The sequence below is a fragment of the Camelina sativa genome, chromosome 1, assembly GCF_030686135.1.
Source record: "Camelina sativa cultivar CO46 ecotype springtype chromosome 1, ASM3068613v1".
NCBI classification, from domain to species: domain Eukaryota; kingdom Viridiplantae; phylum Streptophyta; class Magnoliopsida; order Brassicales; family Brassicaceae; genus Camelina; species Camelina sativa.
The window spans coordinates 25,569,290-25,588,532 of record NC_141880.1 but is presented as its reverse complement, the minus strand read 5'-3'; the positions used below and the strand labels follow the sequence as shown (position 1 = coordinate 25,588,532).

The 19,243-nt window shown below is 35.0% G+C and overlaps 1 protein-coding gene and 1 pseudogene across 1 annotated transcript; both read right to left on the bottom strand.

Moving 5' to 3' along the window:
- Positions 1-113: 113 nt before the first annotated feature.
- Positions 114-3,666, bottom strand: LOC104702165 (transcription factor bHLH133). The gene is made up of 8 exons (XM_087462375.1): positions 3,122-3,666; positions 2,636-2,915; positions 2,419-2,502; positions 1,781-1,846; positions 1,621-1,686; positions 1,315-1,377; positions 1,132-1,176; positions 114-611 (listed from the first exon to the last, which is right to left on the bottom strand). The coding sequence occupies exons 1-8, from the start codon at positions 3,427-3,429 to the stop codon at positions 414-416; spliced, it is 1,110 nt and encodes a 369-aa protein (XP_087318501.1). The 5' UTR covers positions 3,430-3,666; the 3' UTR covers positions 114-413.
- A 6,324-nt stretch (positions 3,667-9,990) lies between these two features.
- Positions 9,991-11,886, bottom strand: LOC147950356 (protein FAR1-RELATED SEQUENCE 4-like; annotated as a pseudogene).
- Between the last annotated feature and the right edge of the window lie 7,357 nt (positions 11,887-19,243).

The window sequence follows — 19,243 nt, the reverse complement described above, 5'->3', positions numbered from 1 at the left end:
ATCCAGGAGTTTTAGTCTCTCATTGAATAATTACTGTTGATGATAAGTATAATGTAATTGATAAACTCCACAAGCCATCACCAAAATGTACGTACCAAATATGAGCTCTTCAATTTTGAGACGTAATAATTTTTTCTGCACGCCCATACCAATAATAAAACTAAAATACAATCATCAGTTCATTAAGAGAGTAGATAAAGTTATGATTAATTAAAAAAATATGATTAAATAGGCCATCTCATACTCGTCAACTGCAAATGTTCAAAGGCCAAAGGCCAAACATCATGAACAACCAATCTTGGAGGAAACTGATTTTTTGTTTTCTCAAATAGATTGGTTGCTCATGATGTTATAACATCTACTAAATTTTTTTGGCCGACGAAAAATCAAATAACAACAGAAAGTGAAATAGGTTACTGGAGAGTGAATCCGAACGCCGGAGCCCAATAGTCCGCGCCATTGTCGCTACCAACTTGGAGTGTGCATGAGACTGGGACAAGACAAAGTCCTCTACTTCTCAAATCTTTCATTGGTTCTTCGTTAGGATTTGACTTTTGATTGTCCGTCGATGATGATGAAACTCCTCTTTTCATGCGATACTCATTTACAAGCTGATCACCAAATCAAAAAAGATTTCTTCAGCATATATATTTGGAAAAAAACATTAAAACTATAGTATAGTGTGAATGTTGGTGATAAAACGGGTCGGCCCGCTCCACAACAATCCAAAATTTTGTATATAAGGCTGCTCAGCCCACACTACGCATAAGTAACACATATGGACAAAATGGTGATATTATTGGTTGCAAAAGTTGATTTAGATCGATCATTTGCCAAAAGATACTTTGATGAAGGAAAGTAAATATTATAAATAATTTTAAGTGGCTTTTTTTTGGGTATAATGAAAGGTAAATAGAGGACTGAAAAAGAAAGTTTGGTAATGTCATCTTTTTATTTATTTTATTGACCATACTTTAGTCATTTCACTTTTAAGAGAACAAACAATAGTATAGAGGAAAAGAAGGGTGATTTTTTTGGAATAAAGCTGTCAACTTTTTTTTTTTAATTAAGATTTGTGTTTAATTGATCCAATGAAAAGTAAAGTGCATAAAACTAGAAAATAATGCGTACCTGACCAGGGTCCTCGGGAAATATACCATTCAAATTTCCTTGAGCCTATACACATAATTAGGAATCAAATATAAATAGCAGTCAGATACATTTTAAAACCCCCATTATATGATGTGTAAGTAAAAAAACACATGCATGTAAGTGTATTATACATGTAACTAAGGTGGTTAATTTAATACTTACATGTTGGTGCATCATATTATTCCTCGAGGGAGTAGTACCAGCAAAGTATGGTAAACTTAGAGCCTGAACATTTTGAAAACAAACAAAATATTGAGAAGTTGTGCCAATTACTTATATTATTCTGTTCTAATAATTATTTTTAAAAAATTTGAATATAGAAGGATATCAAAAAGAACTCCAGATAATCCATACTTGGGTTTCACACACGAATTATTTTTGTTTTAGTTGTGAGGGAAGATTCGAAAGAAATATTTGTCTTGAAATAAATGAAATAAGAAGCATGGTAGTTTGGAAAAGACAAGTCACCTCAACTTGACTGTGGAGGAATCTAATGTATCCAATAGCCTCCGACAAGACAGAAGCTGTGTCAGTCTGAAATAAAAGGGATCAATCAGCCAAACAGTGACAATTTAAATTTTGATGTAGAAATTAGAATTAGTAAAAGGAGATTAATAAGTAACTATACCTTGCCAAAGGGAGATACTAGCTGGTGAAGAGATGCGATTCTGCCTCCAAGTTTCTCCTTTCTTACCTTTGATAAGTGATAAACCAAGAGATCATAAAACATACTACAAAAATTGATATAAGGTTCAAACAAAAAAGAAAAGAAAAAAGAATGACACATTTTGATAACTGATCAAAATAATATATATAATATATATATATATATATATATCTGTGTTGTTACAACAATACGAATATTAATCTATAGACAGGACAAAATAAACAGAGCAAGAAGAGGAAACATAATTAACTTCGATAATTTATAAAAAAATTTGTTAGATAATGAAAGCTGAGCTAAAACTGAATCAAACTGAAAAACAGATTTAGTTTCTATATTTCATAAATAAAATAAAAACTAACAAAAAGGATTGCGTAACTACCGTTGAAATCATAGGAAAGAAAGAGAAAAAGAATAATGGGATCAAGAAGAAGAAGACACACGAGAAAGACAAAAATGTAACAATCACACACACATGCAGCTTATTCTGTGCCCATTCTCTTTTGTTTGTTTCTTATTCGCTTTGTGTTTGTGCATTTGTTTTGTAATTTAAAATGTCAGGAAGAGGTAGAAACAAACACATAGGGGTTTTAGTTAGTTACCTTGAGAGTTGATTGTGATGAAGGAACCTGAAGCTTTGGTTTCTTATTTCCAATAGAAGACCCAATCATCTCTGAGCTGTTACACTTCATGAACACAAATTGACAAAGAAAAAATAAAGAAAAGAAATGTTCATTGATATGAAAATATGGAGACTTTGATTTAAAATATTTGGTAAAGATTATATCTTCATCTGAATAGTTAACTCTTTCGACCAACCTCGGACAAGTTAAGACCATTGGGACGAATATTATTGTTGTTCTTGTTGTCTTCATTGGTGTTGTGAATTGTAACACATGACTTGTTTGGAGGTGAGTTCGGTGAGGACATTATTCCATAACCATTATTATTGTTACTCTCTTGTTTCATGGAAACTTGGTGCCTCAAAACTTGTTCTTCCCAATTCTGTATCTTCTTCTCTTGGTAACTATGCTGTTCATTTTGATGATGACGGTTCATCATCTCCATTTTCTCTTCCTCTCCCGTCATCAGTCCACCCCTTCATTCAAAGACACAATATTCATATTAGATCCTGTTTGTGTATATATATACAATACTATAAGTATATTATATATACATGAAAAAAAAACAAATTAAGGGGAAACTTCATAAGATCGAATTAGATTACAAAACAAATCCAAGAATTTAAAACCATTTACTTAGGAACACCTAACGAGAGAGAGATAGAGAGAGAAAGGGAGTTACATGAGGAGTTGACTAAGGCTCCATGGCTGGTCAAGAGGCAGATCACTCATTTCAAGCCAAGAAGAGACGTTAGGGTTACTATTAGGAGGAGGCAAAGAAGGTGAAGAAGAAGATGAAGAGGAAGTCGGAGAAGAAAAATAGTTCAGCAAGAGACTTGGAAGATAGTTAGCGGTTGCAGGTGGTGGCTGGTGAGTACTCATCAACGGCGGTGGTGGCGTCAAGCCGCCGCTGACGTTATTCCACCAATTAGGGTTTCCAGCCGCCGTGACGTGTTGTATCGGCGAACTCTCCAACACTCCTCTATTCATCGCCTCTCTTAGTTTCTAGTAAAAGAATTTGAAAATATTTTGAGATTTGTTGCTTCTCTATGCTTTTAGTTTGGCTCTAGTTTTTGGAGAAAAGGAAAGAAGAAGAGAGACAAACAAATTGAGCAATAGATAGATGTCAATGATGTATTTAACACCACCATTTGTCTCTCTCTCTCTCTCTCTCTCTCTCTCCACCTTTATCTTTTTTTTTTTTAAAGTATTGTTCATATTCGATATAACGATTAACTAATTCTGGATGAACAACCATAAAACCATTTAAAAATAATAATAATAACATTAAGTGTGTAATTAAGTTTATGTAAACCCATGGTTATAAATTACAGAAATTTGTTTACTAATTTAAGAAAGAAAATGGAGTATATCAAAATTCATTTTTGTATTTTAAACAAAAAAAAACATTTTTGAATACTTCATTTTTTCATGCTTTAGCTTTATCGTAAAGTAGGGAAGCAAAAGGTGCTTTTGTTGTTTCATCGAATTATGAGCTGAGAATCAAGAATGATAAAAAATTTTAATACAAAAAGAAAAAGATGGTTATTCGAATGGTTTTATATACGGTGTATAATACTCTCTCCGGTTCATAATATATGATGTTTAGAGAAGCATTTTTGTTTTATAATATATGATGTTTTCAATTTTCTATATAACTTGTAGATTAAATCTATATTTTATATTATGCAGTCTTATCCATGATTAGTTAAGCTGTTTAAAAATAATTTTTTCTTAATATGTGTGTTTTAACTAAAACATCCTATATTTTGAAACGGAGAGAGTATATTTTAATATATACATATATTTTTGACATTTTCCGCATATTATAAGTGTCTTGCATAGTTTTAATATATTTTAAACCCTTTTAATTCCATTTAATTGATTCACTTTCTGTCACTTAATTACTAAGTACTAGTTTTTTATATGGTAAATTCCTTTAATTTAAATTAGTTAAGCTTTTTATCCTGATTTTATTCATATACTCCCTCCGTTTCAAAATATAAGATGTTTTAGAGAAATTTTTTGTTTCATAATATATGATGTTTTTAAGTTTCTATGCAACTTTTATATTAATTTAGTATTTTATATAATGGAGTATTGCTTCTGATTGGTTGAAATTGTTAAAAGTAAAGACTTCTTAATCTGCGTGTTTTAGTTAAAACATCATATATTTTGAAACGGTGGGAGTATAATCTCTCTATCAAACCAATGTGTAGATAACTAAATAAAAGTTTTCTTTGTTGGTGGTGACTTAAATGGATCGACGTTTGTTGCGTAGGGTTTTATACGTACGCATCCATCCACTAAATAGGTACAAAGCTAATTGCGTTAAAATGAGTCAAAAGTTCATCTGAGTTTTCGTTACATCGGATCATCAAGTTGTAATTGTTCATATAAGCTTTTTAGAAACATCTTACTTCTTTTTTTTCTTACGAATAACAAAAAGTAACTACAATAGTGTATGTGGCTCTGTCTTGATATCATTAATCCCATTGGGGAAAACAAAACATTCCCTTTTACCAAATAAATCACCAGATCATTTTATAGTTAGTGATTTAAACTGGTATAAGATCATAGAGTACCTGTATGTACTGGTATAACTGTCTTATTGATTGTGTGATTTATACACATGAAAAAAAAAACGACCTAGCTAAAAAAATATGTTATGGTAACAACATTTCATGTCTATGTAAGACATGAATAAAAGTAGAGTGTGTATGTATATATACATGAATTAAAGTAGAGTTTAGTGACCAAAAATAAATAAAAATGAAAGCAGAGTTTCCATTTCAAAGAAAATTGTTTTTCAATATAATCCCCCATAAGATAAGTATTGCTTTTTTTTTTGTTCAAAAGATAAGTTGTTTAAGATATAATTTGTATCTTTGCTTCTAGTTGAGTATTCTTAATGGCTACCTCTTTGAACTTCATGTAACATAAACAAGTTTTTTCTTCTATCTTTGTATTTCTAATAAAGCTTATCCATAATCAACTCTTTTCATCTCAAAGTATACTATATATATAGATATGTTTTATAGTATACTCTTTTCACATGGACTATAGTTTTGTTTTTGCTATTTTAAATATATACATATATATGTGTGTGCGCCCATTTTGTAATATAATTAATTAAGCTTATGGTATGCCAGTATGGGATAGAGTAGGGAAAAATAAAAATATTAAAGGTACATATATTAATACTCCATTTTGAAGTATTATGAACCTCTGGTTTTTAAGGGAGGAAATATTTTTTGATAAAAAAACATAGGGTGAACGAAAAAAAGTAAGATGTACATGTACTTAGAAATATTTTTTTTCCCACTCACGCAGAATATGATTAAAGCATGATTTCATGGTGACGCATTCAATCACAACTTGAAGGCGAAACGGTGAATTCGTTTTCGTTTACAAAACAAAATTAAAATATACTACGATTATACCGTAATTTAGTTTTTTTCTTCATTTTACACCAAAAAACTACATTTTTCGAAGGAGTCAATTTCGAGAATTCGTCTCAGAACTCCCTAAAACATTTCTGACAATCTCAAAAATCCCTCTCTTTTTTTGTCTATTTTTTGATTTTTTTTTTTAAATCAAGAAATCAGTGTTTTACTTTAGTGTCCAAAGAAAACTAAGATAATTACAAAGAATACCTGAGTCTAACCAAAAGAAATCGGATCGGATCTAATACCCGAGAAACTGAATCGGTATCTTTTAAAAAAAAACTGTAAAATTTATGTTTAAAACCGCTCTCTCTCGTCTTTCTTCGGGAAACTCGAATCGATTTGGGTGAAACTGTAGAACTAGGGTTTTCTCGTTTTCTTTCAATCAACCAAAAATCGAGTAAGAAGATGGTGAAAACAAGGGGGGGTCGTGTGAGGAGGAGTGAGCGTTTGAAAGAGAAGAAGATCTCACAAGGAGATGGTGGTTCGAAAGCAAAATTCGATTCGCCGGAAGTAGGTGTGTCGGGTTTGAGTCCGGCGACAGTAGGAGGAGAGAGAGCTTTGAGTACGGTGGCAGAAGAAAGTGAAAGTCGAGTTTCGGAGGAACCCAATCCGGTGGTCGAAAGAGAAAATGCGAACGAAGGAGAGAAAGCAAAATCCGGTACTTCGGAATCAAGTAATCAAGAAGAAGATGATGAAGAAGGAGGAGATAACGAGAGATCTACTTCTGTGGAATCAAGAGATGGAGAAGAAGAAGAAAACGATGAAGTGGAAGAAGAAAACGATGAAGGAGAAGAAGGTGAAGAAGGGGAAGAAAAAGACGATGAAGGGGAAGAAGAAAACGATGAAGGAGAAGAATCGGAAGAAAAAGACGATGAAGGAGAAGAAGGAAACGATGAAGGGGAAGAAGAAAACGATGAAGTGGAAGAAGAAAACGATGAAGGAGAAGAAGGTAAAGATGGGGAAGAAAAAGACGATGAAGGGGAAGATGAAAATGATGAAGGAGAAAAATTAGAAGAAAAAGACGATGAAGGAGAAGAAGAAGAAGATAAGGAGGGAAGTTCAAACTCGGCAGGTAACTCGAGAAGGAGTACAAGCGAAAGTGAGAGGGAGGACGAGGAGCACAACGATGCAAGTGTAAGTACAACAAGTCTGTTTCATTCTTTCAGAATTGAATTGGAATTTGAAATCGATATAGTAGAACGGGTAGAACTGGTGCAACTAATGGGTGTAGAACTAGTAGAACTGGTACAACTAGGTGGTGTAGAACTAGTAGAACTGGTACAACTAGTTGTTGTATAACTGGTATAACTCATGTAAAACTGATATTGTTGCAAGAATCAGAGGAGGAAATAGAAGCGATGCAACCTTTAGGTATGCATTTTGAGCCTAGTCAGTACAACAAGAAAATCAAGCTATCGACAAGGTGTCATATTTTTGAAACTGTGGAAACGCTGGATAATTTAGAGCATCCATTGACTAGTTCTGAGAGGGATTGGTTTGAGAAACATCCACAATTCAAGCACATTTTCCACATGCCAAGGGAACCAAACCACAAGCTTATGGGAATGTGGTTGCTCTTACTTCGAACGGCTAAAATCGAAAAAAAGAAGGAAGCATGGTTTGTTGTGAATGGTGTTCCAATCCGGTATGGTCTGAGAGAACATGCGTTGATGTCTGGATTAGATTGTCGGTGCTATCCACTTGATTATAAGGAAGCCGGCGGTATCGAGTTTCGAAGGAAGTATTTTTTACGAAAAAAAAAGATTACACTTCTGTATTCCATTGGAGGTTAGTTAGTTTAAAATTTGAATTTTTCTCATTGTTGATATTTCTTATAAGTGAAGCTGATTTTTTTTTTTTTTTTTTGTGTTGTGTAGTTTTTACTATTTGAGGCAGTTCCAATTTTGGCAAACACTTACATTGACCAAATTTCTGAGGCGGATGCAAGTTGTCCTAGGATGTGCAGAAAGAAATTTAAGAGTACCGGTCAGAAAGGTTTTCCTCTAAAGAATATAGGTGATACACTTGGTACAACAAAGGTTAGTCATCCTAACCATTGAAATTATTAATCATTTGAATAAATTGGTTTGTAATGTATCTAAAGTAGGTCGTTTACACAGGCAATTGCTAGTGTGATCCCTCATATTGATGAAGAAATTCCTCTTCTCGATTTAATCATGGAAGAAGCTGAGGAAGACGATACCCATGATGTCGTAGTTGCCAGTTGGATGTGGCACCTTCGTAGAGGACTACCTGTACTTTTGGAGGAGATGTACACAGCCGATGTGGCTACTCGTTCAGGACAAAATGATGCGAATGAGGAAATAGACGCCAATGAACAACCGAGAGAAGATACTATTGAGTTGGTGGAACTTCTAAGGACCATGAAGCAGGATATGAAAAATCAGTTCGATAACATTTCGGTGAAGATTGATGGTCTTGAAAAAAGGATCGAACCGTTGGAAGTATATATGAAAGAGCAAGAGAAATCAAAGGTAATACTTCGTAATACTATAGTAATACTTGGTAATACTTCGAAATCAAAGGTGTTAACAAAATTTGGTTTCATGTCAGTCGCATGTAGATGATGAGCAACCGAGTACTTCACAAGAAGGAGGGAGAGGGACGAAGAGAAAAAGGTCTAAGAAGTAGTAAAACTATGTTATTTTCTATGTAAAACTTAATTATTTTGTGATTGGTACTGGTATTACTAGTAAAACTATGTAAAACTACGTTGTTTTCTTGGATTTGCCGTTCGTATTTTTGGTAAAACTACGTAAAACTAAACAAAACTAGAGAATTCATATAAGAAAAATATAGAACATGATTCAATTCAAGAAGGAGGCATAATCCTAGAAGTCACATAAAAGAGAGATAGAACATCATGATTCAACAAGAGAATTCAAGGAAAAGATAAGAAACAGAAACTGATTAAACAAGTTTTAAACCAACGTAGAATGAGATCAACTCATATAATATCAATCGAAACACAACCTATCCAGGAGATCGACTCGAGTGGTAAGCAACGCCACCTCCTCCCTTAGTTTGGCAATCTCATCACTCTTCTCCTTAAGCTGCATCTGCAAATTATAGATCTGAGTATGATGGGGTTCAAATTCCTTCAATCTCTCCCAATGGTTATCAACATCCTTCCTTAAGGTTTGGGTTTCTTCTTCAATTGCATCAGCCCAATTTTTCCACCTGTGCAATCCATCATCCTGCAAAATATATCAACGAACAGACATCATACCCATGTCTCTCAATTGTATTTGATTTAATTTAATTTACCTTATACTTAACGCAAGTAAACCATCTCTTTTTCTCTGTTTCAGTTGGAGAGATCTCATTGACGATTCGTTCGCCACATGGGCAAATTCGAGGCATGCCCAAATCACCATCGGCTATGGCTTGTCGTCACGCTTCTAATTTCCTCGCCCTCTTCTGATCAGCATAGTATGGGTCGGCCTCAAATTGTTCCATAGTTTGAGAAGGAGAGAAATAGATCTAGAATTCGACTTTGAAGATGAGAGAAGGAGAGAAGGTGTACTTTAGGTTTCGAAGAAAATGAATAAATGGATATGTGCGTTCACACTGCATTAGGTTTCGAAGAAAAACGAAATTCTGGCCACGTGTAAAAGATGTGTGCGTTCACACTGCGTGTTCACACACAGTTTTACCGATTAATGCAGTTTCACTAAACTTCCAAATAGTTGTACTTTAGAGGTTTCTCAGTTTAATTAGTTATACTAAACCTTAGCATTAGTTTTTTTAGTTTTACAGTTGATTAAACTTAACTAACATACAATTACAAGCTTTTTGCAACTTCATAAGTTAAAAGTTATAATTCTATAACTTTTTCATGCTTTTGTGGTAATTATTTACAAAGTAACATTAAAAGTGTAGGGAAACATTTGTTGAGATTCTTTCATAAATAATTTAAAATTAGTAGATTTTCGAAAATTATTCACCTATAGTAGAAACCTATGTAGAACATTTATACACATGTATTATACAATATGTATTGGTTTTAGGTAGTACCAATTTTATTATTTTTACCAGTTTTATCTTAGTTGTGCCAGTTATACTCTATTATATACACATGTTGAAAGAAGAAAACATTAATAGACTTCAAATTAAGTTTCAGATTAAGTTTCAAACCAATTTTTACATTAAGTTTCAAACAAAACACAATTGATACATGAAGAGGTGAATCAAACATGAACATTATCTCCAAATAACAACCATTGGAGTCCTTGTCTCCGGCGCCTTTTATTCTGCGTCCTAGGTCGAGTCTTTGGTCGTTTTTCTCCAGCAGATGCATACCTTTTTGTTTTCTTTCTTCCCCCTTTTATTTTCCGATTCGGAGGCATGATCTGCATATCTTGGACTTCATCCAGGACATCCCATCGAGACTTATCAGGTACTAAATAAATTGTCCTGCAATATGCAATTGCCCACAGCTCCGTCCAATAATACTTAGAACACAACTCATGTAACTCGATATCCTTACCTCCATATTTTTGGAATGTAATGAAAGACGCCAATGCATGCACACAAGGATACTTTTGTATATCGAAAAACCTGCAACTGCAACTTCTCAATCGCAACTTCACCAAATAAGGCTTTCCGTCACTGTCAATGACATTGTATTCAAGTTCGAAACCATTTAGCTCTATCACCTTTAGTTTCTCAGCAGTTGCCCATAAATCATGTAAGTAGTTCTCCACTAAAGGCACCAATTTATTTGCGACTGATCCAGACACAACATCTTTCCGATGTTCATTAAACCATTCAGAGAATTTTTTAAGTATTGCATCAAGCATGGGTATCAAGGAGTACCTCCTTGCATCTTTAAATACGCTGTTCAACGATTCAACACAGTTGCTTGTGTCTAGGTTGTATCTATCTCCTGGAAAAACACATCTTGCCCATCTTTCTTTCTGGGTAGATTCTTCAAGATACTTGGCAGCAGAAGGATATCTTGTCGTAAAAGAAGCGTAAGCAATGTTGAACTCAGCCACTGTGTAAAACCTACTACACTCCATGAATCTCCATGCAACAACGTCTTTGTTGACGTTACGAGCATAACCTTTCACATTTTGGGATAAATGTCATATACAAAAACCATGATGAGCTAGAGGATACACATTAGCTATGGCAGTAATGAGACTTGTATTTCTGTCAGTCATAAATACTATTTCAGAAGAATCCCCAACAACAGTTTTCAACATCTCCAAAAACCAATTCCAACTTGCATCATTCTCACCATCAAGAACACCAAACGCCAAGGGATAATGGTGACGGTTAGGATCTTGAGCCGACGCAAAAACAAGAACACCCTTATATCCGTTCTTTAGAAAAGTTGCATCCATAGTTATAACTTTCCTCATGACTTTAAATCCTTCAATGCTAGCTCCCAAAGCTATGAACAAGTACATGAATTTATTATTCTCATTGCAATGCACATATGATCTTGTACCATGATTAACCTTCTCTAACATGTGCAGATAACATCGCAGCATCTTGTAGCTTTCTTCTGGGCTACCTTTCAAATCAGTAACAGCTTGATTTTTCCCTCTCAACGCCGTGGAATATGATATATCAACACCTAATTTTGTCTTGACAAGATCCATGATAATTTTCGGAGGTGGAGTTTCCATTTGCCCTGGATAATCACCATATAAAAGAGAAGCAACTAATTTTGGAGTGCCTTGTCTCTTACTGTTGCTTGAACTTTGACTAGCCCGAGAGCATGTATGCATCTTGTTGTGCCTTCTAATCGAGAAAATATCTGTATCTCGAATCCTACCACCTCGTAAACCCCAGTTACATCCTTCTTTAGGACATTTGACCACATAACGCACCTTGTCCGACTTTACTATTTCAAAACTAAAACAGTTAGCGAATGAAGCTCTATCCACCACATCTTGCAATGCCTTCTTGTTTGGAAATTCTTGAAGTTTAGTCAGATCCAAACCGTCATCTCATGGTTCAATATACTTACCCGGTTCTACAACAGGGCGTGGCTCAGTATATTCATCACCTTCATCACGTGATTCAGCTTCACCCTCTACAGCCTTTTCTTTGCCTACGTAGACAACAATGGTGTTAGGTCCGATTTCACCATCCTTCGCATGTTGGTTTTCAAAGTTCATACCGACAGAACTTTGGTCCACTATGGGCATTGTGGGCACTGTGGGCGCTATGGGAACTTGCTCAGGCTGAGGCTCAGAAGGGATGACATTCACAAACAACATACATCTTCGCTTCTCATAATTAACAGAGTCTAGATAAACATTAACATCCTCATCATCATTAAGCTCACAATGCTCAACTGTTTCTACCAGTAGTGGCTTGTAGCTCAGCTGCAACTGAACGTTACTTTCAACAAACCCAATCTTCCTTTGTATCCTTGCTTTTAACATCAACAATGTTATATTCCTCTTGAACATTATACTATACATGCATCCTTCAAATTTAAAATGTAGGCTGACGTTCTCGCATATTGTATCCTGCCAAACCAACCAATATAAAAAAATCATAATTAGTACTACTACTAGTTTTACTAAATATACCAGTATTACCAATTTCACCACATTCTCTCAATCCTATCAAAATCGACTCGAATGGTAAACGAGTTCTAATCGAAAGCCAAATCCATTTCTTATCTAATAGATAGCTCAATCGACCAATAAACCTTTGTAAAACACCCAATGTGCTAAGCTTTCTTCGATCTAAATCCAATTGAATTTCTGAATTTACAAATCAAAAACAATTTCAACAAAAAGCTACTCTAATGAGAAGTAACGCACCTGCATTTTGAAGAACAACTTGATTCAAGTCGAGTTGGTGAAGAACGACAGCAGTAGGAGCTCCGACGACGGAAGAATAGCCGGCGGCTGGGTTGAGAGGTGAGTAACCAGGTCGGGTTTCTCGGGTTGAAAGAGAGCTCCGACGAACAACTTGATTCAACTCGATTTGGTTAATAACGACAGCAGTGGGAGCTCCGACGTCGGAAGAATCGCCGGCGGCTAGAATGAGAACTTACTTGTCGGGTTTCTCTCGGGTCGAAAGAGAGATGGGTTCATTTTTTTTCAAAAAAATTTAATCTAAATCAATTAAATTGTAAGGCTAAAATGGTCTCACCACCTCTTATTAGAAAAAGTGAGGGTATAAAGAATACAGAGGGAGATAAGAGATTTGTTTTACTCTAAGAGAGAGTTTTGAGATGTTTACTCGTCAATTTCTAGGGTTTGGAGATCCCTCTGTCTCTCCCAAGGACTACAATTTCCAAGAAATTCTACATCGACTATTATATAAAGAGGTCTTTTGGCAATATAGTATTACTATTATACTACACTATACTAAAAGAAAACAATCCAAAATTAAAAAATTCTAAATAATGAGTTTAAACGATATTAATAACCAACCAAAACAAAGCTTTGATCAATATGTTGAATTATATGTACATAATAATTACATCTCTTAGCATAATTAAGATGAGACAAAACAAGAAGAAGAGTTCAGGTGATGCTGGATCATACTAAACACAAATGGTAATTAGACTTCTTTAAAGAAAAAGAAAAAAAGAATAAAACCAGATGTCGGTAGCCATTATCAAACATAAATGGTAGATAAAAATGTTTTGAAAAAAAAGGAAAAGGTTAAACCCTACGCTATTTTTAATAATATATTGACATCGTCTTTCTCACAACATAGTTTGCTTTGGAATGTAAAAATCAATACCAAATTAGTAATTAAAGAAAAGAGGTAGAGAATTAACCTCGTGAGATGAAACAATATATACTAGTAGTATATAGTATAAGAAAAAAGGTTTTAACTTTTAAGGCCAAGGGGAATGATGAAGAATGAAGCATGCTTTGTCCGTACAGTCCAAAATCTTTGTCGGAGACGATGTGTCGTTTCTTCTCAAATTATATTCTCTTCCTAATGTTATGTTTCATCGATCTTATTTTCTTTATAATAACTAAATATTATACATATTATAGCTGTTCTCGTTTTCCATTTTTAATAGAGTAGATATAATTTTGTTTGTTTTTAAACAGCGACATTAGTTTTTGCATAACAAGCAACTGAATTTTCTCTAACTAGATTTGGAGACATTTTAATATATCGGATTCTAAAGATGTGTCTTATGGATTCTAAAGATGTGTCTTACTTACTGATTTATCGTAGTTTTTAGGTGTTTTTAGTTATGATATAAATTTTATTTATAGAATCTTTTTGGTGTTTTTAGAGTTTTTTTGAATATTTGCAGGTTTATGTACGTTTTGGACTTATTTGTAAATTTTGGAGCATTTTGGAGCACCGGGAGGAACAATGCTGAGAAAACGAACTTAGAGAGCAGAATTGGTGTGGTGCATTGATTGATGCAGACCCTGTGTCGAGCGACACGTTAATCTGACGACAATTGAAAATTCCATCTTTTTGAAGTTCATAAAATTTCCAAATTCGGCCCAAAAATTCTCCTTATTTACAATTAAGGTCAAATTCGTGTTTTACAGTATAAATAAGTTTTAAGGTCATTTTTTAGACATATGCTTTATTTTTGCAAAACCCTGAAAGATTTTTAAAGAGTTTTTGGAAAGAACAATCAAGACTCCTTGGGAGAAGATTCAAAACTCCTTTACTTTTTCTTCTAATTTTTTGTGCAATTTATTCAAATTTTTTTTTTTATCATCAATGATGTATGAGTAGTTTGCTTGTTAGGTCTAGGGATTCTCATAGAGTTTTTTTATGGTTTTTTAGATCTGTTGATTTCTTGGGATTCTTATTATTCTGTGATCTTCATCTTTGATTGTTCTTCATATTAATTCTTGATTGATCACCTAGAATTAATACTATAGGAAAATAAATTGATATGAGAATATAATTGATTTTCCTGATAAAATCTTTGATAAGCAAAATTATTTTTTGCAAAGAAATTTGAATTAGTGAATTTGTGAACTAATCTAAACTTGGTTTTATTGCTGGTTTTAACTTGAATTTTACAAAGAGGTTTAGATTTTCGGGTTTTAAACTTAGATAATATTTGCAGTGAGAACTGTTTTGTTTTACAATAGGGTTTAGAGTTAAAGATCTGATTTTAATTGATTGAATCCTGATTTATTGATTGATTTGGTATTGCAGAATTTCTTGAGATTATTCCATAGGCCTAGCTTTTGTTCCATCTGAATTTACACAACTTTAATTTATTTTTGCATTGCCTTTTAATTTAATTCAAATTATTCTATTTAGCATAATTAAAAATTATTAAGTCTATTGTGTAATTTTGAGTTCTGTGAATTCGACCCCTAGAGTATTACAACTGTAAGGCTATTAGTATTATTAGACTAAATCAAATTTTGGCGCCGTTGCTGGGGACTCTTTTGATTCACCATTAGATTAACATCTTTGATTTAGTATAAATTTTTATTTTCATTTTACTAATACGCTTTTTGTTTCTTTTTTCGTGTGTGTTTAAGGTATATGCCTCCTAAGCCTAACACCAAGAACAATAAAACTGGTCCGATTGTGAAGCTTACGAACCAATAGTTGGGACAACTAGAGCGTGAGAACAGAAAAACAGCAAAATCTTCAAAGATGGTCAATCCAATCATTCTGAGATTTGATGAGGCTGGAGTTCTGAGGGATCAAGAGGGTCATATGCGCCACGAGCAAGGCCAGAAACTTGATGCTGAAGGGAGAGTGATTCCTAAAGAAATCGTTGTTGTCGACGAGAATGCACATTGCATCGATCGACGCTGAGGTGACATCGATCGACGCAACCTCGATCGATACTGGTGCGGATGGAGCTGGAGTGAATGGAAACAATCCGCATAATGTTCAGGGTCGACGGGACAATAATGGAGAGCTTGTCAGACTCTTGCGGACTTCAACAGACCAGACTTTGAGGATATAGTCATGATTGTGTCTCCTCCATTTATGAGGAATGATTTTGAACTGAAGCCTGCCTACTTTTCTCTTGTTGGACAAAGATATTTTCAAAATTTGCCACATGAGAAGCCTCTGGACCATATTGAGCACTTTGAGGATATAGTCACAAGCATTAAGGCAAATGGAGTAACATGGGACTATCTCTACTGCAAGGTTTTCCCCTACTCTCTTGTTGGAGAAGCATCTCACTGGCTAAGGCAGCTCAAACCGGGATCTCTAAAGATCTTGCATGACATCAAAGTTGCATTCCTTAACTACTTCTACGATGATGTGATGTTCGATGATCTGAGAATTAAGCTTTCTGCGTTTAAACAAGGACCAGCTGAGTCTTACAAAGCAGCTTGAGTGAGGTTTAAAGCTTACCAGAGAGAGATTGCCCGCATTATGGTTTCTCATATGTGCAGTTGATTGATATTTTCTTCAGGGATTGACTGGAGGTATCAGATGGTTTTGGATGCTGCTAGTGATGGAAACTTCAAGACAAGGTATCCAGATGAGGCTGAATAGTTGATTGAAAGGTTTGCTTCAAACAACAATATGAAGAATGCTGATCTAGAGCGGAAGATATTGCATGAAGGCTATGATTCAAATCAGCTAGCTAAAGTGAATGCCAAGCTGGATACAGTGCACAATCTTCTTGTGGGAAAGAAGTCTGTTGAATTTGCTGCTGAGGTTGAGACATTTGAGCCAGAGCCATAGACTACAGAAGAGGATGTCAGCTATGTGTATGGAGCTGGGTATCAGGGACAGAAGTTTGGAAATCAGCAAGGCAACAAGTCTTACAGTGGGAACTCTTTGGATTACACTCCTAAGCCAGACTACCAGAAACAACAACAAGACAGCGGGTTCAAAAGATCATACAATAATTCTTCTTATCAGTCTCCTCCTCCACAGACTTCTGAGAGTCGAATGGAGGCCATGCTTGAGCATATTCTTCAAGGTCAAGAAAAGTTGACAGTGGATTTCAATGGAAAGATCGACAATGTCTACACTGAGCTGACCGGGAAGATCGATACATTAAACACTCATGTCAAGAAGCTGGAGAATCAAGTTATTCAGACTGTTGGGTCTGTTAAACGAAAAGAAGGTTTTCTTCATGGAAGAACTGAGTCGAACCCCAAGCATGCTTGCAATGAAATTTTGGTGAAGGAAGGAAACAACGATGCAACCACCATCCGACATCGATCAACGCCAACAGTGCATCGCTCGACACCCCCCACAAACAGCACCGATTTCTCTTCAAATTCCATCAGTTGTTGCAGAAAAAGCCTACAAGGATAAGGTTCCTTTTCCGAAGCCTATGAGGTCTAAACAGGAGATGGAATAAGCTAGATGCAAGGCTATGATGGATAAGGTGATGATTTAGATGCCTTTGATTGATGCAGTCAATTTTTCTCTTGGGATTAAGTGGTATGTGAAGAGAATGGTTACTAATGGTTTGAGTCCTGAGGAAGGAGCTTTGCTAACCAATGACATTGGAGCGATTCTGTTGAACCAGCCCCCAACGACAAAGAAAGAGAGGAAAGAGAAAGTGGATGTCTCTGAGAAAGTAAGTGCAGTGATTCAAAATAGGATTGCAGAGAAGTTACCATATCTTTGAAGTTTTGTGTTAGATTGCTCTATCTCCACAGGAAGATTTCCTCACTCTTTTTGTGATTGGTTCTAGTATCATACTTGATGCCACATTCTGTTGCTGTGAGACTTGGGATGACAAATTTCAAGCCAACTAAGATCTCTCTTTTCTAAGCTGATCGATCCTGAAAGATTCCCGAAGGCGTCTTAGAAGATATTCCAATCAAGATTGGAATTTGCATGATTCCACAGACTTTGTGGTGTTGGAGTATGATAAAGAGCCTAGTGATACTCTCATCTTAGGATGCTCATTCTTGGCTACAGCTGGCGCCATCATTGATGTTAAGAAGGGACACATAGCTCTGAATGTGGATGATTTGATTATGAACTTTGAGATGGATAAGCTAAGGAGGGCTCCCACTATTGATGGTCAGACATTTTTTGTGGAGATTGTTTCTGAAGATCCGATCATAGAGCTTCATGAAGACATTACTAGTGGATATGTTAAAGAGTTGAAAACCGTTGCGAAGATTGTTGAGATTAATTGCAGAAAAGTCAAAAATACACGAGCTGTAGACTCTGCATCGAATGATGTAGATGTTGCATTGATCGACACACCTCTACGAGTCAACCTAGACTTATGCAAATCCGAAGATTATCGAGTTGATTCCTTAGCTGAAAGTCCTAGACTGATTGTGAAGCTGAAATCTCACCATTCCACACTCCAGAGTCCGCAGGTAAAGCAAAGGTACGCATCTCCTTCTCCCAAACTTCTCCTTTCATCAATAAGTATTTCAATGGTACAAAAACTGTTTTGCAGTTAACCAAGCCGCACGATTATCGTCGAGCACTTGTTTCTTCTATTGATGATTTTGCAGAACATAAAAGAAGACCGCCCGGACTTAAGCCTTACCCTGGTCATGTTCCCCACATACTTGGTAGATCTCACACACCTAATGCTTATACACCACCTTGGATTATGAGACATCTTTATTGGAGGCATTCATTGCCATGTTCTGATCCACTAGATGCCTGAACTCTAACACAAACAAGCTAATGACTGAAAACAAGCGTTTAGTGGGAGGCAACCCACTCATAGATTTTTCTTTTCACTTTGAGTCCTTTTTTATTTCTTGCTTTGAGTCAGTTTAAATTTGTGTTGAATTATGAACTTCTATCTATCATGTTGCGTTTAATCATGTGTTTGAGTAATTCTTAGAAGTGCTAACATCCAAGGATTGAGAGGAACACAATTTATTCATAGCTAACTCAGGAGTTATGTTCAAACTCTCTGCATCCGCAAAGTGCATCACCGATGCAGCAATTGCATAAATGTTGAAGAAGGAAATAAATTATATGTCAAAAAATGTGAGAAAAGCATCAAATTTAGTTATGTTCTTATCCAAAAATTTTGGAGTTATTTGACATAAAAAAATTTACGAGTAGGGACGAGATGAAACAGGACGGGACATGACAATACAGGATGGGACAAGATGTCTTTGCCATTCTAAAATAGTCACGTGTAGGTTATATACTTGCAATAGTCCAAACTAAAACCATATTAAAATCTGATATATAAATTTTAACACTTTTAAGCATACCGCTATCGCTTAAAAACTGCAAAACGATCATTGTATATCCGTTAACACTAAATATACTACTTAACACTATTTAAAATTTCAAAATTATAAAAAACAAACAAACCAAAACATTTTATGCATTCAAAATATACATAAATTAATTACAACATGTGTTATCCCGCGCTGTAGCACCCCTTTCTATATTTCTGTATACCTCGACTACATTTCTATATCAATAAAACAAAA